Below are 25634 nucleotides of genomic sequence, written 5' to 3'. Positions count from 1 at the left end.
CTTTCCCTATCCCTTGTTGTGTCCCCATGCTGACCCCGCTCTGTGTCCTTGTCCATATTCCCCCATCCTGACCCCGCTCTGTGTCGTTGTCCCTGTCAGGAAAATCCACAAATGCCAGAGGTTTATGTCCAAAAAGGAGACAGAGAAGTCCTTGAACTTTATTCGAATAAAGGGAGAGAGGCCACTGGGGCACACGCCCGCGGGCTTTTCTCTCTCGAGGTTTCTGAGGGCACGGCCTCCCTTTTATCCCAACTCCCGGCCGCACGTTGCCCTCTTCCTTTCCCCGTCGGCTGAGGCACCAGGCAGGTACAGCCTTCCCGAGCCGCCTACCACAGATCCCCCCTTGAACCTACTGTTTTACCCCAAAGCTCAGAGGTTCAGCCTCGTGCAGACCCTCGCCTGTTTCCGGAGCCAAGCTGTCCGGGCCCGGTAATGAACCTGCTGCCCAAAGTCTGCAGAGACATGAAGACCCATTTCAAAGACCTTAACACCCATCAAACTGTTTGTAAAGGCATTAGCACACATCTTTACTCTCATCCCTATCCCGGCTGTGTCCTCATCCTGACCCCACTCCGCGTCCTTGTCCCTGTCCCCCCATCCTGGCTCCAGTCCCGTGTCCCTGTCCCTATCCCCTGCCGTGTCCCCACCCTGTCCCGCTCCGTGTCCCTGTCCCCCTGCCGTGTCCCCACCCTGTCCCGCTCCGTGTCCCTGTACCTGTCCCCCTGCCGTGTCCCCACCCAGTCCCTGTCCCTGTCCCTGTCCCTGTCCCGCTCCGTGTCCCTGTCCCTGTCCCCCTGCCGTGTCCCCACCCAGTCCCTGTCCCTGTCCCTGTCTCTGTCCCGCTCCGTGTCCCTGTCCCTGTCCCCCTGCCGTGTCCCCACCCAGTCCCTGTCCCTGTCCCGCTCCCGCCCTCCCGGCTCCCTCGGTCCCCGCCCGCCCCGGCCCGCGCGCGCTGAGGGGGCTCCGCGCATGCGCCCCGCGCCCCCCGCCCGGGCTCGGCGGCCGAGGGGCCCCGGCGCCGCCACGGGCCGGAGCCGGTGAGTGGGGGCTGAGGGCGCGGCGGGGCCGGGCCGGGCCGGGCGGGGGCCTGAGGACACCGAGCGGCGCCACCCAAGGGGCCGGAGCCACGGGAGACGGCGGGAGACTGAGGGGACCGAGCGGCCGTTCCGGGGGCACCGGGAGGCGGGAGCCCGAGCGCAGCCGCGAGCCCCGAGGGGACGGAGCGGCGGCGGGCTGAGGGGGGCGGGAGGCCGGAGGGGCCGAGCCGGGCGCTCCGGGGGGATCCGGAGGCGCCGGGATGAGCCGGGCGCTCTCCGCCGCCGGTACCGCCGCGAGGGGCCGGTGTCACCCCCCGGGTCCCCGTGTCCTCCCCCCCTTCCCCGCTGCCTTCCGCGCTCCGGGACGGGCCTTTCCGGGGTGTTTACCCCGAGGGAAATGATGCCTGAAGGGCTTTCCCGAGCGGAGCGCCGGGTGCCGGCCCGCGGCTGCACGTGTCGAGCCCCTCGGTGATGAACTGAGCGCTCCCCGCGCTGCCGAGCGCGGGAACGGAGTGAGCGCACCGGGAGACGCCGCCTGTGTCACCTCCGTGCCCAGCTCCCCTCCCGTGTCACCTCCGTGCCCAGCTCCCCTCCCGTGTCACTCCGTGCCCACCTCCCCTCCCGTGTCACCCCCGTGCCCACCTCCCCTCCCGTGTCACTCCGTGCCCACCTCCCCTCCCGTGTCACCTCCGTGCCCACCTCCCCTCCCGTGTCACTCCGTGCCCACCTCCCCTCCCGTGTCACCTCCGTGCCCACCTCCCCTCCCGTGTCACCTCCGTGCCCACCTCCCCTCCCGTGTCACTCCGTGCCCACCTCCCCTCCCGTGTCACCCCCCCGTCCTCCCCTCCCGTGTCACCTCCGTGCCCAGCTCCCCTCCCGTGTCATCCCCGTGCCCAGCTCCCCTCCCGTGTCACCTCCGTGCCCAGCTCCCCTCCCGTGTCATCTCCGTGCCCCGCTCCCCTCCCGTGTCATCCCCGTGCCCACCTCCCCTCCTGTGTCACCCCCATCCTCCTCCCGGCTCCGGGCAGGACGGGGCTCACGGATCCCCAGTGTCAGCTGCTGCAGCTCCAGCACAGTCCCTGGAAGCAGCAGCTCCTGCTCAGAATTCCTTGCTCGGATAAACCTTCATAACGCTGCTGGCAGCTGGAGCCAGCCCTGCCTCAAGCTGACGGGCCGAAGCCGTGCGGTTTGGCATTGCTCGAGGAAATACTTCTCCAGCTCCAGGAGTGTTTGGACAAAGCTCTCGGGCACGTGGTGGGATTGTTGGGGGTGTCCTGTGTAGGGCTGTCCTGGGGTGACTTGACCCCAGGTGTCAGTTGGGCTTGATGACTTTGTGTGTCCCTTCTCGCTGAGGACATTCTGTGATTCTCTGTGCTTGACCCAAATGCAGAGCACGAGGAGAAGAATCCTGCTTTTGTATCAGATAATGAGAGTTTTGGCCTCCGTTGGGCCTGACTTTCACCCAGCGTCATAAAATTTCACAAGAATGACATTTGTGCAGCTATTTTTACTGACCTTTTAAAGCCAATTCTCATTTCTGTTGGTAGGAATTAGTCCTGACACTTTCTGGTCAGTGTGACCTTGCTTCCCAGCGAAGTGCTGATTTTGTTCCACTGTCAAATTATTTACAAATAGGAGATAGTTCACAGGGATTAATTAGGGCATGGATGTACCATATGGATTCTGGAGCAACAGTTGGTACCACCGGGTTCTGCTTTTTCATTGGGTATTCGGTTTGTATTTGGAAATGAGAGGGAGAACAAAACCCTTCTATCTGACAGACCGTTGATTGTTGTTATTATTTCCATGTCTCCTGTCTGCTCTAAGTCAAGGGTAATTGGTTAAGAAAAACCTCAAACTGTCCCTTCCTGTTAGAAATCTGTGTCCCGGTGATGTTCAATGAACCAGCTGTCAGTGCAGTTACCAAACCCTCCGTTCTTCAGGTCATTTAAGGGAGAAAGTTGTTTTCTGTCAAGACTCGTGTTTAGGAAAATTCAAGGTGCCCTTCTCTGTATTTTTGGTACTTTCCAAGTCTGTTCCAAAGTTATGCTTGTGCTTTCCTGAGGGAACAAGTCAGCTCGGCGCTGGGAAGTGGGATAGGTAAGCATTTTTAAAAGGGAATTTGAGCCTCACTGCACTGTTTGACTCCGAGGGAAAGTCCTGGATTTCCAGCAGCGCTCGCATTAACTCCGGCGCTCCCGCAGCCCTGGGCAGCAGCAGGGACGGTGCTCTGTGGTCACTGGGGGCTCGGCGGGGGTGGGCTGAGCTGTCACACATTTTGGTGTCTGGCGAATGCGCGACTGGGCAGCGCCCAGAGCTCCGGCGAGGGGCTGGTCCTCAGTGACACCGAGGTGCAGCAGTGGAGTGCTGGGCTCTCCCTGTGGCAGCCGGGGCTGGCCGGGGCTCTGACCATGTCTGCGGGCGCGGAGGCGGCCAGGTAAGAGCTGAGGGGCTGGGGCTGGGGCTGGGCTGAGAGTGGGGTCTGCCCTGCGAGCCTTTCTCTGGCTCCTTCGATGAGAACGAGCCCTTTGCAGGGTATTTCTCCAGAATCAGGAACTCGTCTGACATTTCCAAATTGAAATGCCAGCGCATGGGGCAAACCAGAACCAGGAGCGGGGTGCCACGTCCCTTTGGAGGTTTCACATCACATGAAACTTGTTCTACACGAGCATCTCTGTTTTTTGAACTGTGTTGAAAACACAACCAGCTGCTCCTTGGATTTGTCACCCAGCACCTCTTGTCCTTTTGAAATGGGTTTATCAAGTTTTAGATCAGTTGGAGTGATGAAAAGTTATTAAAAACATTTTACTGACAGGCTGTTCCCTTAGCAAAGGGTCTGACTGCCTTTAGTGCTTTTAGACTGGAGTTGTAAGTTTGTCCCGTCACTGATGGAGGGGACTATTGAGTTACTGCTAATAGAAGACATTTCCATTTACATTTTCTTAATTGATATAACAATATTACAATTTGGGGTTTTTTAAAAGCAACTCAGAGGTCTAAATGCAGGGTTCTAAACAAGGAATTGTCATGAAATACCTGTTTTCTAGGTGTGTTCCATCCTTAGCCCTTCATTAGGGACTGTTTTTGCCCCTCATTTCAAAGCAAACACCCAACTCATCCCAGATAACGTACAAGTGATGCAAATACCAGTAAATAACTGGAAAATTTGGGTCAAGGACTGAGAGCACAGCGCTTGCTTTGAACACAGCAGAGAGGAGCCCCAAGAGGGTTGGGAATGTGTGGGAGGTGAGGAATTCCAGGGGTCCCAGCCCTCGGTAGGGGGAAACTTAAAACCCGGGTGCTGGGCAAGTTTAGACCAATTTTAAAGAATTTAGCAAAGACGTTGGTACACCCTGAAGAGTTTTAATTGTAGACACAGTTTTTCTAAATGATTCTGTGGTTCTAAAGGTAATTGTGTGGAAATTATATTGCTTAGGTGAAGCTTTATCTTAAAAAGTCTTTTCTGGGTTTGAATGGTTCTAGAGTTTACAAGAACAAAATTCTTAAAAGCTGTGAAATCTAATCACTGATGGAGAGTTTGTGATGAATTTTAACACACAGATTTGTTGATTTAGTAATTTGCTGACTGCCAGCAACATCTGTGAGTCAAAAAAAATCCCCAAACTTTCCTCATCCACCACTTTGCCAAGGAAAGGATGAGATCCAGTGCCTGAGGTTGTACCTAGGTGTGATCCAGCCACTTAAGACCAGCAGAGCAGCCTAGAAACACTCAGTTAGGAGCTGGATAATCCTGGAGGTGCCTTCCTTGGGTGCATTATGGATTGAGTCCCTGGAAATCCAGTACCTTGGTGCTTCTCTGGACAGTTGGAGCCAGGGAATCCGGAGCCACAAGGGCTCAGCAGTGCTGCTGATGCCTCGTTTTTGACACAGCTGCAAATCTGGCGAGCGAAGACTCGTTATGGAGTGGTGAGCTTTCCATGGAGAGCTGCTGGAACACCACAGAGTGTGTGAGCCCAGGCAGATGCTGCTCACTGGGGTGAATTTTGGTCATTTGTGGTCATTGGCCCCTGCAAGGAGCCGCTGGCTGAGGGAAGAAGTGATGGATTCAGGAGTTGGGCTTGGATGATCCTTGTGGGTCTTTTCCAGCTCTGGATATTCTGTGATTCTCAGAAATCAGGCTGCAGCTTCACCATCAGCAGTGAAGGGGGCTGATCTTGTGGCTCTTTCCTTACACCACGGCAGGTTTTCACCACCTGTTTTAAACATGGGAATCACAAGGAGCGTTGCCTTGTACCTCTTTCATGCCTCACCCTTCCTGCTCGGACAGGATTCCCTGAAGCCCGGCAGGAACTCGGGCAAGGGTAGCGATCATTAAACACTTGGAGTGAAACCCTCGTGGATAATGGACCCCTTTGTTGTCAGTCCCGGGGGATGGGCGCTGCTGCCTCATTAGGGGGAAGGTGATCCTTTGCTCCCACCCTGCTTCCAGCCTTTGTGTTCGGTGCTGCCACTCCACAGAGTTGACTTGTGCTCCAGATTTATGTCTTTTTAATCTGCTTAATAGGAAGCAAATGATTGCCGTGAAAAAAGTTCCATTAATACTCCCTGATTTTTATGGTGGCTCTACTTTATCCCTGCTGAGCTGTGCAGGGAAGCACATTCCTGCCCAGCAGGTAGGGAGACTCCCTGAGTTACAGATGGTCCCTGGACCCCGCTGCCAGCCCCTCACGGGTGGCTGCACGGCCACCTCTGTGTGCCCTGCTTTGGAAAGGAGTGAAGGTTTTATTGCAGGAGCCCCTGGCATTATCAGTGTTTCCAGCTGGTCTCGGCACTTCCCGCGAGCAGCAGGAGTGCAATTCCACTGTCCCGAGCTTGTGCCATGGAATGACAGGCTTGTGCTTTTTTGTTGACTCAAGTTATGGTTAATCATGGTCAAATTGTATTAAATCACATTTCACTTGCTGTGTTCAGTGTTGCTCAATACCTAAATTCTGCTTCTGAAAAAGCCCATATTTTTAAAATGTCAAAATCACCAAATTTCCCGTTCACTGCCCTTTCTTGGTTCTGGTTTTGGGAGACTCGTTGCTTTCCGTTAAAAGCTACATAAAGGAATTTATCTCCAAAATGCTCCTTGGAGGGGAAAGGGCAATGTTAACATTTCCTTTTCTGACCTCCTCATACCATAAATATGTGTTGTTATCACTGCTCGGGTAGTGACGCACAGTTCTCCCCAAATTCAGGACTGTCTGGAAGATCTGCTGGGGATTTTTAAGAACTTGACTTTGTTTTGGTGTAAAATGAAGATTTAAGGTATAAGTCCCTGGATGTGGTGTGGGATAATTTACTTACACTATGTGTGGCTGGGCAGTTATGATCTTACTGGTGATTTCTGGTGAAATACTGAGAATGGCAAATACTGGAGCAAAAAGAAATCCCTTTTCCTTCTGCAAACATAGAGAACTTGGTTTCATACCTCAGTACTGGCCAATAATTCCTCAATGATTCTGTTTCAAGGAAGAAGGTGATTCCCTTTCAAAGCAGAACCCAGGGCTTTAAGCAATAACACAAGTTACAAGGTTTTCTGGCTATAAATAAAAATCTATATTTGGAAAAAACAAATAGTGTATTTATGGACAAAACTGTATTAAAGGAAATGTGATGGAAAAATTGAGTCAGATGAGCTGATGTATGAGGCATTTCCCTCTGGAGTCATTGGGCTGAAAAATGTTTTATATGCCTAAACTTGAACAGATGCTTGAGCGCACACACACACACACAGAGTCCTCCCCCGGTTCATATTAGCAGTTCTGCTTATACCACTGTGATTAATTCCCAGACCAGCCTGGTTTAGGCTCTGTTCCGGGGGCTTGGGGGTATTTCCAGATCATCCAGGTACTTAAGCCATGCCTAGCTGTAAATAAGCGAGCAGCCCGGATTATTAGCGGGATTTGTTTCAAGCTTTGCATTAGGCATGTGCTTAAATGACTCACTGAGCTGGGATTTACATTTTTACATGGGAATGAAGGATTTCTCCCTATTGCCTTGCCTAGATGGAAATCGGTGGAGTCAGCCAGCTTTTTTGCCTAAACAAGTCCATGAAACCAGCTTTGGGCTCTTGCAGTTATTAGTTCCAGCTTTTTAGTTACAAATTTGTCAGAAAACGAGTCTGAGTGTGCGTGCCTGACCTCCATTGGGATACTGGTGAAGGAGAGAGGGAGGCATCCATATGGATGACCAGCAGATTGTGCCTCCCGTCCTTTCCAGTCCGAATGTTGCAGTCGGTGGCGCTAGAGGAGGCTGACAGCTGCATTTGATTATTTTCCATTGAGTCCCCGCTCTGGTGTCCCACTCAGGCGTTAATCTGCTGTCCTGGGGTGCAGTGTTTGCTTGTAGGTGGCTGTGCACAGCATTCCCTCTCTTCTAAACACCCCCAAAGTCTTCCCAAAAAGTGCCACGTCTTGGGGATGCTTCTTTCCGCTTTGCTTTTCTGATGAAGGAATGTAGAAAAATGACTTCTGGGTCTAAACATGGGTCTGGCTGTGGTGTGCCTCGGGAATGCAGCTCCTACAGGATGAGGGATGGTGCTGGTGGCAGCAGGGGATGGAACTCCTGCCCGCGGTGACATCCCGGCGTGAGTGGTGCAGCCCTGCCGGACTCGGAACAAGCCATCGCCTGTGAAGTTCTGTATCTCTCTCATGCTTAAAATAGTCAAGAGCCTGGAAGGGTGATTGTATGTCTTGTGTGTGCCCATGTTCCCTTGAGGGGGAGTTTTGACTCCTTGTTAACTCCTGGAAGCCTGGCTCTGGTGTGGATTCAGGGACAATGATGACACCCAGCGCTGCCTAGTGCTGAGGTTAGAGATGTGTCTGTAGGCAGGCAAGGGGGTGGGTGTAGGCTGTGCATGTGGGGCTGGCCTTGGTGTCAGTACATTTTTAAATGGCATAAAATTGAAATAGTTAAAGTTCCTAATGTACCTTGCAGGTGTGCTTTCCCTGCGTGTCCTCATAGAAATGTAAAAATCTCCTGATTCTTGTGGTAAACATTGAAGCAGTTGAGAAATGACCGAATTTTCCTTGCAGCAGATTCATTCGCAGGAGTTACTCAGCTGGTGCTCAGATATGTAGTTAAACTATTTTGAAATGAGAAGAATTTTCATAGTGGAAACTGTGATTCCTGAGATATTAAAAAGCAAAATAAAATTGAAGTGTTTGGGAGGAAGCACACGGCGATCTTCCACAGAGCCATATGGAAATTATCTTTATTCCTTGGTTCGTGTGAAGTCTTTGCTCCTTCTGGAGCTGACTTGGAGCCTCCTCCTCAGTGCTGTCCCCAGCTTGGTTTGTATTCCTTGCCTGCTCTTGCTCTCTTTGCAATCTGTGACCAAACCGTATCGATCCGGGTGTCTGCAGAATCCCGTTCCCTGGAGGGCTGTGCTGGAGAGCCGTGGACAGAAATAAATCATCGCTGCCCTTCAGGTGTTCCGTTTGCCCGGGATCGTCTGGCACGTACAGAATTCCAGGGGGCTGGAACTGAGCAGTGATTAACAGCCCCACAGAGCAGTTCTGTTCCCTTTGGCGTCTGCTGGTGCCTCTCTTCCAGCTGGTTCATGGAGGGGCTTTTTCCCCAACACCTTGGAGCCACTCCCTTCTGGCTCCTTTGGAGCAGCCACATGGATCAGATGGAATCTTGCCCGCTCCAGAGCCCTGTTTCTGACCTGTCCCACGTGGGGGCTGCAGCAGAGCATGGGAGAAGCTCTGGACTCTCAGCTTTGTGCCTACAGACTTACCCTTGCCTGAGGCACGGCTCTGGTTTTCAGTTTTTGAGGGGTTTTCCTTCTCCAGGCTACTCCAGGTGTCACAGTTCCCTGCCTGTTTCCCCCTCAGCCTTCTTGCTGTTTGTCACTGTCCTTCCCCCACCAGCCAGTCCACACCTCTTCTCCAAGCTCCTTCTGTTCTCCTCTGTTCCCGGGATAGGAGCTGGCCAGAGTGACCAGAGCCACACACCATGGGTGAGCCATGGGCTCTCAGGGGGACATGGCGGAGTGACCAGAGCCACAGTGCCATGCATGTGTGTCACAGGCACATGGTGACACGGCAGCTTGTGCTGGGTGTGCTTCTCCTCTGACACTGGTGAAACGCTGTTTTGGGGCTGTGCTGAGCAGTGCCAGAGCGTTCACAGAGCAGCCTGACAGCCCCAAGACCTCCTGCATGCTGAGGCCATCTCAGGGCGTATCTATTTTTAGGTGAAATTGAGATTTTTTTTTTTTATTCAATGTATGCATCACTTTATCCATGTGGAATTCCATCTGCCATTTTATTTCCAGGTTGCATAGACTCATATGGTCCCTGTGCTGCTCTTCACGGTTGCCTCTCCACCTCCCCTCGAATATTTCCATCAGGGTCCTGGGCCACATCCAGACAGTGTCCTGGTCTGGCACAGGTCCCAGCCTCTCCCTGTGACCCCTGCTCTGGCCTCCCTCCCTTGCAGGAAATGGCTGTTTACTCTTACTCCCTTGTCTCCCACCCAGTTGTCTCTCCATACAGGGACAGTCCCTTTTCCGGTGGCCTTTGTGGTCTCTTCAGGAAGCCTTAGATGAGAGAGACTTGCAGAGGTTAAAACCCAGGAGATCTGGAGCCCTCTGCGGGGCTGGAAGTGCCTTTGCAGAAGCCACGCTGACTTTTCCCATGGTTTATTGTATTTACTCAGATAATCAATGCCCACTAATTCTTCTCTGTGTCATTAGTCCTGTGTGAACGTTGGGTTTGGAGAACTGCACTTTGCCAGGATTTTCCTGTCCTGCAGAGCTGACACGACACTTGCTTCCCTGTCCCAAGGCAATTTTAGGAATGGCTGTACCCAGGTCAGGGTCCCTCTCCACACTCCGTTAACCCCTCAGTGAATCCATGCAGCCCTCCCTGCTATGATTCCTCAGTTTGGCTCTTTGCTCTGTAACCTCCCCCCTAGCCCCTGCAGTGGGAACCAGGGGAAGGGGCTGGCAAGAACCTGGAGCTGTTCCTGGTGCTGTGAGTTGTGTGTAAAGGAGTCCCATCATTTTCCCTGGATGGGTTTGGCATCTCTTTTAGTATCATTAGAGCTGAGCCTGTTCCTGGTGGTGGCTTTCTGCAGGGAGACACTGTCAAGGTGCAGGTGGGAATCTGAAGTGGGAATGCTCTGAGGGCTGGAACAGCTCTGCACTGGAGATGGGCTGGGAGAGTTGGGGGTGTTCAGCTGGAGAAGAGAAGGCTCTGAGGAGACTTTACTATGGCCCTTCAGCCCCTTATAAAGGGGCTTAGAAGAAAAATGGGGACTTTTTACCGAGGGCCTGTAGTGACAGGACAAGGGACAACGCTTTTAAACTGAGAGAAGGCAGGGTTAGATGGGGCATTAAAATGAAATATTTTACCATGAGGGTGGGGAGGCCCTGGCACAGGTGGCCCAGAGAAGCTGTGGCTACCCCTGGATCCCTGGAAATGTCCAAGGCCAGGCTGGACAGGGCTTGGAGCACCCTGGGATAGTGGAAGGTGTCCCTGCCCATGGCAGGGGTGGAACAAGATGGGCTTTAAAGTCCCTTCCAACCCAAACCAGTCTGACTGTGTTTGGCAGAGTAGGTGTGATTGCCTTAATGAGGCAATGCACCAAACAACCAGTGGTTCCTTATCAGGAGTGATCTTATCTGCAGCTAATTCCCCTTTGTCAGAGTGAAGGAGGTGTGGTACAGCAGATGCTCAATTACCCTTTGCATTAGAAAGGTTTTTGTGAGCAGACCTGCTCAGCTCTGTGTTGGGAAGTGGCCCAGCCCTTGTGCATTCCCGGGTCATGCCAGGTAGAGGTGATCTGCGGGCTCCTGGTTGGAGCTTGAAGAGAACATCTACGGAACAAGCATGAAGTTCACTCAGTGACTAACAAGATGTCACCACCCTCCTAAAATCGTGGAAGCTTGGAAATAAGAATCCAGGGGAAGCTTGGCACTGTCGCCCTGACCCCAGTTGTGGCTGCAGTGTCTCAGTGGGTTTTCCTACCTCCAGCAGCCCCACAACACAGCACATCCCATCCCCTGGGCCCCTTGGTGCTCCCCTGTCAAGTCTCATGCCTGATTTAAGCAAGAATGATGGGGAGGCTGATCTGCCTTCAATTTGCTGCTAGTTGTCCCACTCTGTGTTGATAATAAATCTGATAAAATCCTTGGCCAGGAAAAGCAGTCAGGTGGAAAAACTGACCCGCCTGCCACTGTGTGCTTGGTGCAGTGTGCCTGTCACTGGGAAAAGAGCTTCTGGCCTCCTTTCATAAAATTGGAGTTATTTCCAGCTGTTCTCAGGGGGAAAAGCCCCAGTTAGTGTGTGTGCTTCCCAGCTGGAGTGATGGAGCATAGGGAGTTCATCAGTGCTTCAGGTCTCTTCCCAAGGGGGTCTCAAAGTATTCAAGTCTTTCAGAAAAGGACAGTTTTATGTTTCCTAGTTCATTACAGGAATTTTTTTTCAACAAATAAGTCACTTAGTGAATCTATGTGCATATTTATATTCTAAATTTTATCTTTGGCAAAATAAAGCTGTTAAGACTCCTGTTGAACTCAAGCTGGAGTAACATTTTAATGCCAGTATGGCAATCTGCTGCCTTACTCTGCTCCTTGTCTCAGAATAAACTGTGTGTAAAACCAACTTTATTGAAACAAAACTCTTCAACTGTTTCTGTGGTTTAGTAGCACTTGGGAGAAGTTGAAGCAGCAGTAGAGTGAGCGAAGTGCTGGCTTGTTGTGGACCTGTTCTCTGGCAAGGTGCTGTCCATCCCAACACCATCCTCATGGATTGTTGTGCCATCTGGCACAGCTGGTCCTGCTCAGCTTGGTGCTCTCCACCTGGGCAGATGCAGAGTTGGGTGAAGTCTCAGGGGTCTGCAAGGCTCTCTGCTCCTCCGTGTCCCAGCACGGGAACAGTCCAGGCCCAGTTTAGCAGAGCTGGGTGGCCCGAAAGCGCCAGCACGGCGGGGTTTGCAGTGGTGAGGCTTTGGTTTGCAATGTCCTCCTCCTCTGCCTCTGAACATCCTTCCCTCTCTGCAGAGTGGCTGTTGTAGAAAACGTGACGTGGATTTGGTGCAGTTGTAGGCTGAGGCAGTGGCTCCTACTAGACCAGATGACAGAGCTGGGGAATAAAAGTCTTTTTTTTGAATGTGGGTCACGGAGAAGCAGCTGCCATGTTGCAGGATGGGTGACTGGGGACGTTGTGGCAGACTGTGTCGGGGTGCGTGGTATCTGTTTCATTTACAAGCTGTTCACAGTAGTTTTTGAGGCTTATCTATGAAGCAAACACTGCCGTAGTTTCTCTTGACTGTCATAAGATGGTGGTGGGAGCATTAGGTGTTCATCCCCATCTGATTGCCTCCCGCTCAGCCAAGTGAGAGCCTTTGATTTTGATGTACAAGAGCCGACAGAATTGCGCTCTTTTGGCTTCTCTCTCCTTTCCCGAAATGGCCGTGAGAGTGATATTTGGGTCAGCTGCCTCCAGTGTGTCATTTTCTTTTGACACTCATCCCTCTGAGCGCAGAGGAGGAGCCCGGTGGGGAAACGCTGTGGAGCTGTTGGCTGCAGTGGAATGGGGTGTAGTTAAAGGGGTGTTGTGGTTATTTGAATCGCTAATCACATCAAGGCAGGGAAATCTCTCTGATGCCTGACTGGAACAGTATGGGAGTGAGGATGGCCTTCCCCAGACCTCGCTGCCAGAGAGCTGGAGGGATCCAGGTAAGCACATGGATGCTCCAGCCTGCCCAGAGGCTGCTGCTCCCCAGCAGCGCCTGTCCGTCAGTGCTTCCTGGGGATGCAGCACGCAGAGGTTCTGTGTGTTCTGTGTGTTCTTCCCTTTGGACCCTTGTGGGTCCAAATCCTGGGGAAACAGGATTGTTCCTTCTTGCCTGGCTGCAGTGCTCGGGGTCGTGGGCTGAGGTCTCAGGTGGGCCCAGGTGCTGCTGCTCCCTGGGTGTCACAGGTGGGTTTGCATTGTCCGGGCTCTGCTCACCCCTGCGTGTCCCCGGGTGCAGCCCAGAGTTTGCAGCAGGACACTCTCCTTCCCTTTGTTTCTTTCCCTTTGCTGTTCCCAGGCTGAGTTTGCAGCAGGACACTCCTGCCGTTTCTTTCCCTCTGCTGTTTCCATACTGGCAAGTGTGTCCCAAAAGGGGCTGAATCCCTGGGATTCATTGGCAGGTGTGTGCAGGAACCCCAGCCCCCATCCATCATACTCTCACTTGAACTGCTGTTGGTCACTCAGGACCTGCCTTTTGTCATTCTTCCCACCACAATTTTGCCATCTTTACCCTTCCATTTGCCATATTTGTTAAAATAGCTGCTGGGAGCACAGGTGCAGTAGGCAGCAGTACAATATTTTTAATATTTTAATAATGTATTGTGTTACATCATGCCAGTACTAGTAGCACTGTGTAGCAGTTGTCCTGCACTGGCAGGGGGAAGGATCTCAGGTCACAGTTTCACTTCCTTGTGTGGCTCAAGTCCCTGCAACTTGGCCCCTCTCTATTATGTTCATTCTTACAGGAAAAATTGCTTTGCTGCTGTTGCTGTTGTCCCAGACTCTTCTCCATGGTGCCCAGGGAATGGTGATGGAAAACTGAAACAGGGAAAATTCCACTTAAACATAAGAAAAGCTTTTTTTACTGTGAGCGTGGTCAGGTGTAGGATCAGACTGCCCAATCTGACTTTTCAATGCTTGTGGCGTCTCCATCCCTGGAGGTGTTTAATAGGATCAGGCTGCCCAGAGAGCTTGTGGTGTCTCCAGCCTCAGAAGTATTTAAAACCTGGCTGGGCATGGGCTTTCCAACCTGCTGTGGTTGACCCTGCTTTGAGATGTAAAATACAGTGGTTTAAACTACCAGTTATCAGAACACTGCACATTTCTGAGAGCGATGCATTTGGTACAAGGGAACTTAGGGGTTAAACACCTTCTGAAGTGACTGAAGTAAAGGGGTGGCTCTGTCACTCTGAAAGGAGCTGTCACAGCCTCGGACCAGTCGGGTGTTGTTTGGGTGTTTGGTCTCAGATTTTGTCAGACGTTGTGTGTCTGAGCCAGGGTTTAGTAGCCCTGAGCTGAGGAGCGCGTGGTGCCTCATCAGATGATGTTTAGGAATCTCTGGTGTTTGGGAGATGAGTGCTGCCTGTGTGTGATCACCTCTCGGAAAAGCCTGCAGGATCCCCCGTGGTGTGGGAGAATGGGAATTGACAGCTCACACTCAGGGGTGTTCTGTGCACCTGAATCCACTGAGGCCACACTCACCCAGTCTGGTGGTCACTTCAGCTGGTAGGAACAGTCTTTCTCAAGGATGCCCTTCAGATCTTTGCATTTTAAGGGTGTCAGTCCCCCTGTTTGCAGACAGCCTGGGATGGCAATCCAAGAGCTCAGGATTTGGTTAAACACTTGGTCTTAATCTTAGAACAGCAGTGTTGGGTGTTTTCTCTAGTATGGCTTGAGCTTCAGATTCAAATTCTTTAAAAAAAGATAAAATTGTCCTTTACCGACCCTGTAATTCCTTGTTTTCAACATCCAACTGAATTACACTGGGAAAGCTTTCCTGTGCTGTGCTGGCTCCTCTGCAGGGAGGAACAGGTGCAGCAGCACCAGGGCCAAGAGCAGGCAAGGCCTGGGGGGTCGTGCTGGACCTGCCAGTGCTGCAGGAGCCCAGTTCCTGCGGGAGCTGCTCAAACCATCCGGGCTCAGTGGGGTTAAACTGTGGTGGAGAAGAGCTGTGAGATGTGTGAGGCTGGAGGAGAGGGGAGAGAGAGAGCTCTGATGGAGTAAACACTGGGTTGGTTCTGAGCTCCAGCAGCTCTTCCTTGCTGGATTATTCCTCTTCTGCCAGCAGGTTGTGAAGGGGGGGATTTGTTCCTGCCCCAAGCTCCAGTCCCAGCGCTGTGCTGGTACCCCAGGGTTTGGTGTTGCTGTGACCGAGGCAGCGCCGGGGAGCCAGGGTTTCAGTGCAGGCTGAAGCAGCGCACGAGTCTCTGAGCACTTTGTTTCCTCCTTGATCACATTTCTCATCACCACAGTGCTGGCATCACCTGGGGCTCCTTCTGCCTCCTGATACCTGGCGTCTGCAGGACAGGTGTGAGGAGCATCCTCAGGCTGGTGTCAGGCTATGAGAAGTGCCAAACTGGGAGCTCGCTCTCCCAGTCTCTGACCTGGAACACCTCATTCCCGTCCTTCGGAAGGGATGCTGATTGCTGAGCGTGTGTGAAGGGATTCAGCCTGACACAGACCCCACAACGGGCCTCCGAAAGTCTCATGAGGTGACAGAGACTGTACAGCCCAGCCTCCATTTTCCAGGGAGCCTGTTGTCACTGCAGGCTCCTGCTCTCAGATGAACTCGAGTCAGGCTCAGCTCGTCCTGTCCTCGTGCTGCTCCAACGGACCCTGCTCTTCCACGCCGGGGTCTGCGCGTTGTGGGTGCCTGCCCTGGACACGCTGCTTCCTCTGGAGCAGCACGGGTGCTGTAGGTGCAGTAAAAGCTGGTTTGGGCCAGCACGAAACACGTCGTGATTTCATTTGAATTTTGTCACTGCGGGGGAGTGTTGCTAAAATTGTCACTTGGCTTCCCATGTTAGCAGTACCTAGAGGGCACGCCGAGGCGACCGGAGGTTCGTGTCTTAGCTGCAAATTCCAGTTTATCTGTAAGCTGAATGCTCGGGTGGGTATATGTTGATTTTCAAAAAGATACGTACTTGACATCTTTATTTTTTTGACAGCGCAAGAATCTTATTATATCCCTACCTCTTACCCATATTTTTCTGTACTATTTATATCCCACATAGGATCTGTGGTCTCATAATTCAATGTGGGGTTTTTTATACTCGGGGGATTGGTCTGGGAATCAGCAGAGCCTTGTTACCATGCCTGGGATTGGAAGGCACCATTCAGAAATGGTTTCCAAATTGACGTTGACATTGTGGCTTTTTCCAAACCATTCTCTGCTGTTGCCACGTGAGCCCTGCCAGATGACAGAATATTCGTTTGAAAGAGCGCTGTGTGCTCTCCAGAAAGTCCCAGCCTTTTCCTTCCCAAGTATTCTGTAAGATTAAAAATAAAATTCAGTGCGCTTTTCTTATTCATTTTCATCTTCATTGCTGAAAATGGGAGTAAAGTTGGTGGTGATCGAACCCACTTCCTTCACAAAGAATGGAAGGGTGATGGCTCTGAGTTGTCTTATCCCAGGGATATCCCCACATCCTTGTGTCACTCAGGAGAATGGACACTGGAACTGCTGCTCAGGGAATGCAGGTGGCATCAGCACAATTCTCACCAGGATTCGGGATGTGTTGGCACCATTCCAGTGCTGGGTCTGGCCACAGCTCTCTCCTTTCTTGAGCAGTAAAGTCTTACTCGTTTTCCAGGTTAAAAAAAAAAAAAAAAAAGAAACCCCTCTGCTTCCTCAAAAGTACTTGTAAATCATGTAATTTCTTACTTTTCAATGTAAATGAGATTTGAATGAATAATGCTAATTATTCATTCATCCTAATTCAAATCCTATTTTAATTAGCCTGTGGGCCCAATTTCACTTTCATGCAGCATGAAACCTCTTTTGATTAACAACAGAATTGCCATGCAGCTCTTCTTTTTTTCCTGCTCAGCACGTCTTTTTAAACTGCTTAAAAACAAACCAAACCAAAACAAATAAATCATTAATAAATTAATCAAATTTCATTAGCATGACCTGGGAAGACATAATTTAGGGAGGAAAAAAGTGTTCTGTAGATACATTCGTCCTCCTTAACAAGTGCCTCGAGGCTACGAAGTCTGCAGAGAAGCCTTGTCTGAGGAGGTGCTGGTGAACTGTGGAAATTTAGAGACCCTCCACTCCCTGCCATCAAAGGGCAGGGACACCTTCCACTAGACCAAGCCCCATCCAGCCTGGCCTTGGACACTTCCAGGGATCCAGGGGCAGCCACAGCTTCTGTGGGCCACCTGTGCCAGGGCCTCCCCACCCTCATGGTAAAATATCTCTAATGTCCCATCTCTCCCTGCCCGTTCATAGTTTAAAAGTGTTGTCCCTTGTCTTGTCACTACAGGCCTTGGTAAAATGTCCCCATTTTTCTTACAGGCTCCATTTACCCTGAAAGGTCACAGGATGGTCTCCCCCAGGGCCTTTCCTTCTCCAGGCTGAACAACCCCATTCTCCCAGCCTGTCTCCATAGCAGAGGTGCTCCAGCCCTTGGAGCATCTCTGTGGGCTCCCTCCAACAGGTCCATGTCTGTCCCATGCTGGGGGCTCCAGAGAATTCCCCCCTTGCCTGCTGCCCACGCTGCTTTGGATGCAGCCCAGGGAATAGATGGATTTCTGGGCTGTTGCTGGGTCATGTCTTGTTCTTCATCCTGCAGGATCCCCAAGTCCTTCCCTGCAGGGTTGCTCTCCCTCCACCCACCCCCAGTCCGTGCTGGGGATTGCTCCAGCCCAGCTCCAGGATCTTCCAGTTGGCCTTGTTGAAGTTCATGAGGTTGCCACGGGCCCACTCCTCCAGGCTGTCAGGATCCCTGGGAATGGCATCCCTTCCCTCCAGGGTATCAGCTGTGCCTCTCAGCTTGGTGCCATCCTTGGACAGGGATGTGCCCAGCTGTGCCCAGCCCCACTTCTGTCATTGATGGAATGACATGAAACGAGTCCTGGTGCCATAGAAACATCACAGAAGGGCTTGGATTGGCTGAGATCCATGTGGATCATCCAGTCTGGTTCTGTGATCCTCACAGGCTGCCTAATGCTGACCCAAACCAGCACTCCCTGCATCCCCATGCTCAGGTGCTTTGGACTGTAGCTGCCAGTTTGTACTGGGCTGGAGCCAAGGGGATCCAGTTTGTACTGGGCTGGGCCCAGTCTGTGCCGAGACAAGGCCAGGAGATGGTTCCAAAGGTGTTTGGGATTCCACAGCCCGGAATGAGGCTGCCTTAACACCCACCTGGTGCTCGCTGTCCTGCCCTGCAGGTGCCCTCCATCTCAGGGGAATGGGGACCCTGCTGGAGCGTTCCAGCTTCTTCCTTTCTCCTGCCCCACTGCTGTCCCTGCCACACCTCAGCTGTCCCATCCAAGGGCAGGATTTTGAGGATTTTACAGCAACTGCTGCTCCACAGGGCAGTTCTTCCCTCCCTGAGTGGCGGGAGGTCGTTGCTGTTAGAGGAGAAAGCTGAAAGGAGGTGAATGTTTAAATGTTTAAATGTTTAAATTCATAGCCAAGCCCCCCATGGTCTGGGTAGAGGAGGGGGCACACCTGAGAGGCCGTTCCCTGGCTGTATGTGAACAACAGCTGTGTTAACTCCAGAAATTCTTCACATGAAGCTGATTCCTGTTTTCCCATGTACCTGCTCCAAATTCTTCTTCATTCTCTCTGGATGTCAGCGCCTGCAAAGCTTTAATTCGGGAGCCAGCACACTGTCAGAGATAAGGCTCCTGATATTTCATCATGGATCCTGCCTGCTCCAAGGAGCCTCCTCCGCTGGAAGTGCTGAAATGAACTTATGACAAATACAGGGAATGAAAGTCTCTCTCAAATGCACTTTCTGGCATGACTTAAATTAGCTGAAATTGCTGACATTCTGCCTTTCTCAGATGCGTGTCAGTGTCCATAGACTTTTCTTTCAAACATTGGAAAATTATTGAGTTAAATGTTGCCAGAAACAAGGGATGCGGGCGCCGCGGGTGTACGCTGGGTGAAGGTTACTGTGTCGTGTCTGGGTGCTGCAGCACTTGGTGGAGAGGCAGAATGTGCCCCTCTAACCTTGGCTGATCCCACAGAACGGAAGGAATTCCGCTTGGAAGTTCTTGGGTTTGTACTGTGTTTAATTTGGATGGGCTGAGCCTTTTTTAAGATTTAATGACTGGTCATTTTGCTTGAACCAAAACATTTCCTTAAAGAGCAGGAAGTTCTTTGCCTGCTTGTGGGTCCTCCCGTGTTTGTCCCAGCAGCTCTGCTCGGGACTAGGACTAAATGGACAAAGTGACACTTTCTTGGCGAAGAGAATCAGCTCTTGGGCAGCTTCAGAGCTCCACAGCCAGGACCCACTAATTGGCAGGTCCTGGTTGTTAACCACAGGCTGGATAAATCCTCCTGTATCCCAGGGCTGTGGGAACCCCAGCACACATCTGTACGTGGGTCTGGCACTCTGTGCATTGATATAACTGGTGGAATTCAGGTTGGGAATCACAGGAATGATTCCTGTGTTGTTGTTGCTACCTGTCTGCAGGTAGAAAATGCACTGTGAAAAGCTGGCATGTACCTCGAAAAAATTTCTTAGATGGGAGGTAGCAGCTTGTCTAAAAGTAAAGATTCTCTTACTGAAACCTGCACTCATTTCAAACTTCCCTGTCCTTAACTGCTGAGGAATGTGACAGTATATGAAAATTTAAAGGCTGGTTCCTGCTGTTACTCCAAATTTACATTGGCAACAGTGTTTAATTAATTTCAAATTTACTTAGTAGTTTACTTTCAGTGAAAAGTGTGGCCCTGACATCTTCAGGGAATAAGAATTAACCCCTTCTTAAACTCCTTTGGGTTTTGTCTCTTTTTTAGTGATGAATCACGACATGTCAGTGGGAACATGCCTGTCCTGTCGGTGCCCAGGGTGATGAGATGGGCAGAGCAGTGTGGTGGGAGGGGGTATCGGGACTCCTCCCCTCTGTTAACCTCCTGTTCCACATGTGGGGTTCACCTGCCTTTGCTGCCCATTGGAGACTTCCCAGGCACATGCAGGACCCCCAGACTCACTGTACCCCTTATCTGGACTCCGAATCCGAGTGGGAAATGCTGCGTGTGGGGCTGTCTGAGGCGCTGTCTCATCCCACTGCCAGAACTTGGGTGGCAGAGCTGCACTTGGGTGCCTTTCCGAAATGGGGGCGCAGAGCCCCTGCTGCAGGCAGGGGCTGCACTGGGACTGGAACCTGTGCTCTCCTTGCCTGTTAAACACGTGTTATTTCAGCCAGTGCTCTGTGGAACGATGGCAGCAGGGTTGTGTTGAAGAGGAGCTTGGATGGAAGCCTTGGGAGGATTGCATGCACCTCTAATAGCTGCTATCTATGTAACACATGTGATTTAAACATGTCCCTTTTCAGGGCTGAGTGCAGGTGGCAGCTGGCCTGCCCACCTGAGTGAAGGCTGGGGGTTTTTGTCCTAATCGGTAAGTTTGATGACACATCATGATCCTGCCTCGCTGCTGTTGGGATTCACTTTCATTTTCCTCCTATGTTTCCCAGCTAAACCAATCCATCTCTCTAAATCACTCACTTTAGGCATCTTCCCCGTCCCTCAGCTGGTTTTGAGCCTCCTGTATCCACTCTCTGATGTTGGAGCAACTGCTGAAGGATGCAGCCGCAGGTGCCCAGGGCTGTCTCGCTAACAAGGAGGTAAGATCACCCTCCTGGCTCCTGATTGCAGGTGACACAGCCAGGGGTCACATCCATCACCTGCACTGTATCAGCAGCTCTCCTCAAGACCCTGATCCTTCAGGAGCCTCCCTCCCTTCCCTGTTAACTGACCCCCACAGCAACCTCTCCCTCTGTTACAGAACCCTGCTCTGCTGCTCCTGAGCTGCACTGAGTGTGGTTCAGGCAGTGGGGCTGTTCCAGGGGCCTCAGCCTCCCCAGCAATCCGTGTTTTCCTGTACCACTGGTAGCTCTCATCTCCAGTTCTCAGCCTGCAAACTCGAGTCCCATGTGCCCCTTTTGTCAGCAGCCACTCCCCAGCTGATCTTGGGAAGATCCAGCCTGGCTGCCAGGGATTTTCAGAACTGCTGTAATTATGGAACTGATCTTGGATCTAATGTGGGAATCATTTGTCAAGACTTGTGTTACTTCTGATCCACATAATATGGCCTTCTTTAGTACTCCCCTGTGCTATTTTTTTTCTCCCACTGTCATGAAGTGGTAAATCAAATGTCCTGCACAGCCCATCCACACCATGTCCCTGCTCTTGGCTTTTCAGTGAAACGCTGAATTCCACCAGAGGGAGATTACATTGATATCCTTTAATTCTGCATTGCTTGCATCTCCTCACATTTCATTATTTTACCTGTAAACAACTCTGTAGTTATGTGGAAGAAGTTGAATAGTTCTAAGTACTAGTTTTCTTCCAGTCTTCTGGAATTTCTTCAGGTTAAGAATAAATCCCTTTTAAGATCAGAGTGCTGGAGATTTGTCCAGTTCTGGCTTCAGGATCTGTCACCAAATGTTGTTGTGATGTAATAATGTCTTTTAATAATCTTTAACAAACTGATATTTGACATCATCAAAGGTCTGAAAGAAGCTTCATCCCCTGTTGCTCTAACAGTGTCCAACAGTTCTTCCTGTGTTTTATGAGTTTCACTCGTTGGGGCTCCAGGAGGCCCTGCAGTGTTGCTGGGTTTTGTTCAAAGTGTTGTCAGACGGGAGTTTCCAAGGGTGGGATTTTTACTGTTGGGATTGCAAATTTATCCTGGAGTCATGGAATGGTTTGGGGTGGAAGGGACCTTGCAGCCCATCCATTCCCACCCCCTGCCATGGGCAGGGAACACCTTCCACTATCCCAGGTTGCTTCAAGCCCTGTTCTACCTGGCCTTAGACACTTCCAGGGATCCAGGGGCAGCCACAGCTGCTCTGGGCAACCTGAAATCTGCAGCCATTGGAATTTGGCAGAGTTGCCTCTGGCAACGAGGACACTGTGCCAGGCCCGCTCGGGAGCACGGCCAGGCCCGGCAGTTCCGGCGCTTGCTCGGCTCCTGCCAGCGCTGTCCCCTCTCCCCTCACCCACCCACCACTCGCTTCTGTGGAGTAGCTCTTATAGAAGTTTTAGGGTAACTCTTTCTAATCAGGTTTTCACTACAAAATCCGCACTGAAATCTTTTCTGAACCTGGCAGGAAGCTTTTCAGCCTCCCAGAGGGACTGAACCCAAATCCATCCACAGGATAGTTCGAGCATAGATAGAAGTTCCTTGGCCCAGCCCTGTCCCTAGGCTGGCCCTGCAGGGTGACACTGCTCAGGCCACCAGGTTGTCCTGCCTTTGCATCACAGGTGGGCTGGGCCACCCCCTCCTGAATGAGGACAGCTGGTACTGGCCTTGGAGGCAAGTGTCTCCGTGGGTTGTGGCTTAGACCATGATCACCAGCCCCAGCTGTAACAAATTAAAATAAATCCCCTTGTCAGTGGTGGAACATGGCCGACAGCACCCAAAAATCTCATGGGCACTTGTCTTCCCATCCACTGCATTTTGGAGTCTTCAGCCTCCGCTCTAAATGTTTTTATCAACCTGTGACATCCAGAGCAGCTGTGTCTCTCTCTCTTGGGCTGGGGAGTAGGTTTGGGAGCACATTTTTTAATGAAATGACACTGAACTGCTGCTTTTTCTTACAGCAGATTCCTCAAAAGCCTGCGGAGGAGACGTAGGATCTTCAAGCAAATTTTGGCAGCTGGATCCCGATAGCAGGTGATGGTCACAAACATGGATGGGTGTTGGGTGTAAAAGTCTGGAGTTTTTGGACTCTCTTGGTTGAGTTTGCACTGTTTAGGCTCAAGCTGATAAACTCATAAATGTTTGGGGGTTCTGTTTGTTTTTTAGATAAACTCATTTGACCACCATGAGTTGGAGTTTTCTGACCCGCCTGTTAGAGGAGATCCAGAACCACTCAACCTTTGTTGGCAAAATCTGGCTGACAGTGTTGATTGTGTTTCGGATTGTCCTAATTGCTGTGGGAGGAGAATCCATTTATTATGACGAACAAAGCAAGTTTGTGTGCAACACGGAGCAGCCTGGCTGCGAGAATGTCTGCTACGACTCCTTCGCCCCTCTCTCGCACGTCAGGTTCTGGGTGTTCCAGATCATTCTCGTGGCCACTCCATCGGTGCTGTATTTAGGCTACGCCATCCATAAAATCGCCCGGATGGTGGAGCACAGCGAAGCCAGCAGGAGAGCCAGGAGGAGGAGCTTGCCCATCCGCTGGAAGCAGCACCGGGGCTTGGAGGAAGCTGAGGGTGACCACGAGGAGGACCCGATGATGTACCCGGAGATAGAGGTGGAGAGTGTCCGGGAGAGTAAAGAGAAGCAGAGCCCTGCCAAAGCCAAGCACGACGGCCGGCGGCAGATCCGGGAGGATGGGCTCATGAGGATTTATGTCCTGCAGCTCCTGGCCAGGGCCTTGTTTGAGGTTGGCTTCCTGGTGGGGCAGTATTTCCTGTACGGCTTCCAGGTGAGCCCCGTGTTTGTGTGCAGCAGGAAGCCCTGCCCGCACAACGTCGATTGTTTCATTTCCAGGCCAACCGAAAAGACCATTTTCCTGCTGATAATGTACGGGGTGAGCTGCATGTGTCTGCTCCTGAATGTCTGGGAGATGCTCCACTTGGGGTTTGGCACCATCCGGGACACGTTGAATGCCAAGAAGAAGGAGCTGGTTGACTCTGGGACCTTTAACTACCCCTTTACCTGGAACACCCCGTCGGCTCCCCCGGGCTACAACATCGCGCTGAAGCCGGAGCAGATGCAGTGCACGGAGCTGTCCAACGCCAAGATGGCCTACAAGCAGAACAAAGCCAACATAGCTCAGGAACAGCAGTATGGCAGCAACGAAGGGAACATTCCCGCCGACCTGGAGATCCTGCAGAGGGAAATCAAAGTGGCTCAGGACCGCCTGGACCTCGCCATCCAGGCGTACAACAACCAAAACAACCCCAGCAGTTCCAGAGGGAAGAAATCCAAAGCGGGCTCAAACAAAAGCAGTGCCAGTAGCAAGTCAGGAGATGGGAAGAACTCGGTCTGGATTTAACGTTGGCTCGGTTGATATGTTGTGGTTTTTTTCTCCTAGTTTATCATAACCAGCAGTCCCATGAATAATGGCTTCCATTAAGGGAATATTTGACTCTGCTTATTTTCAGGGATACCGTTGGCTCGTGATTCAGCCCCTGGGAAGGGTTTATACACTGACTCTAGGACTATAGAACTTTATTCTTTTGTCTTCCAAGTCAGGAGACAAATAGGTATATTTAATTCATTCTCATTGAACGGTTTATGCTGTATGTACAGTATTATAGCACATTTATTATGCACAATTTTTTTTGTATTTGTACACTGGATCTGATGTTACACTTTTTATATCAACAAGGACAAAGCAATGGGTAGCCATTAGCATTTTGTTAATTTTATTATTGTTGTCTGCAGTTATGTCATTGTTCTTCCTTGTTTTCCAAGTAAAACTTTTTATAAAACTTTTCTATGCTGCGTTTCCAAAGTGCCTTGAACGTGCAGAAGTGGAGTCTCCGCTCTCTGGGCAGCTCATGGGTGCAAATCATGAGCAGGAAAAGATTTGGGAAACCTCTGTTAATGGTGCTCCTGACTCTGTCCTTCACTAAATTAATGTGCTGCTCGCAAACTGGAAGTGTCATCCCATAAGCTCCTGTGTCCTACAGGCTCTTTCCTCTATGGAAAATGACTTACAGGAAAAATGTGTGTGTGTGTGTGTGTGTTGGGAGCAGGAGTGCCAGCTGTGGGGCAGAGAGGGCTCAGGGCTCCCCACACACCTTGTGCAACAGGAGGGAGGAGACACCTCAAACTCCTGCAAAAAATCCGGAAAAAACGAAATAGAAATGACTGGATTTGGTAACTCTGCGTGTTTCTGTGACAGCGATGGGAAGAGAAGTTCGTGAGGCCTCCTGTTGTGTAACACCCTGCGCCCAGGGGCAGGCAGTGGTACCTTTTGGGGAGGATTCCTGTCCTTCCCAAACTAATCGGGTCAGCTGGAGTCGTGGTAGCTCTGTGGAATCCCCTCCCTCTCCCAGCAGCCGGCACACACGAGCTGTCTGTGGGAGTCACAGAGCCCTCTCCGAATATCAATGATTCTGCCTTATTCCAGACCCCTCTTCCTTCCGTTCTGTCCGAGGAATTCAGTTCAGACACAGCAATATGTATAATTTAGCTTTCTGCTTGAGAGACCAGTCCGATCTGGCATTCTGTGGGTTTGGCATTAAACTTGAATTTACAATTAGCAGAAGGGGAGTGAGGGACTGATGCCTTTGGCTCTGTCTTTCTGGCAAGGAGCCGGCTCGTCTCGGAGAGACGCTGATAAATGTCTCTGCTTTCTGCTGCTATTTATAATGGATTCGGGACCTTGCTCTGCTCCCTTTTTTTTTTTTTTTTCCTCAGGCTTCCATGCATTTTAATATATTTTGGGAGCCTGTTTCAAGCAGGACTGTTCTCTTTTGAGGCTACCTCAGTCCCTCATCAGAGCTGGGTCAGGAGCAGGATTCATAGGATTGTGGAATCCCAGAATGATTTGGGTGGGAAGGGACCTTAAAGCCCATCTCATTCCATGCCCTGCCATGGGCAGAGACACCTTCCACTATCCCAGGGTGCTCCAAGCCCCATCCGGCCTGGCCTTGGGCACTGCCAGGGATGAGGCAGCCACAGCTGCTCTGGGCAGCCTGGAAGGAGTGGGGGATGAGGAGTGAGGCTACATGGAGGACACAAATAAATCCCTGCTGTATTCCCATCCCTCAGAACATCCAGGTGCAGTCTCTCCAAGGGGATGTGAGCATGTCCTTGCTGTTCCCCTCTGCCCAAGCACTTCCTGCAGATTGGTGGTGTGCCGAGTTGTTTTGGTCTGTTTTCCCTCTGGGACACCAGGCAGGCCAGGCGTGGGTCCA

General features: G+C 51.5%; 1 protein-coding gene across 5 annotated transcripts; it reads left to right on the top strand.

Annotated features, from left to right (window-relative positions):
• Window positions 1-983: 983 nt before the first annotated feature.
• On the top strand, window positions 984-24206 carry GJC1 (gap junction protein gamma 1). Of its 5 annotated transcripts, none has more exons than XM_048313624.1 (4): window positions 984-1037; window positions 20261-20374; window positions 22356-22428; window positions 22561-24206. In XM_048313624.1, the coding sequence occupies exon 4, from the start codon at window positions 22580-22582 to the stop codon at window positions 23759-23761; it is 1182 nt and encodes a 393-aa protein (XP_048169581.1). In that variant the 5' UTR covers window positions 984-1037; window positions 20261-20374; window positions 22356-22428; window positions 22561-22579; the 3' UTR covers window positions 23762-24206. The 5 variants fall into 5 exon arrangements, with proteins under 5 accessions (XP_048169581.1, XP_048169588.1, XP_048169570.1 ...); XM_048313631.1 differs by lacking the exon at window positions 984-1037 and adding an exon at window positions 3152-3474 and having other exon boundaries at window positions 20281-20374; XM_048313613.1 differs by lacking the exon at window positions 984-1037 and adding an exon at window positions 3152-3474.
• Window positions 24207-25634: the final 1428 nt, after the last annotated feature.

This window comes from Corvus hawaiiensis, chromosome 1, assembly GCF_020740725.1.
Source record: "Corvus hawaiiensis isolate bCorHaw1 chromosome 1, bCorHaw1.pri.cur, whole genome shotgun sequence".
Taxonomy (NCBI): Eukaryota; Metazoa; Chordata; class Aves; order Passeriformes; family Corvidae; genus Corvus; species Corvus hawaiiensis.
The sequence above is the reverse complement of the archived record's forward strand: the minus strand, read 5'-3'. Positions and strand labels throughout refer to the sequence as shown.

Coding starts and splice junctions, on each gene's coding strand:
- GJC1 (XM_048313624.1), top strand. CDS start 22,580: ATGAGTTGGAGTTTTCTGACCCGCCTGTTAGAGGAGATCCAGAACCAC.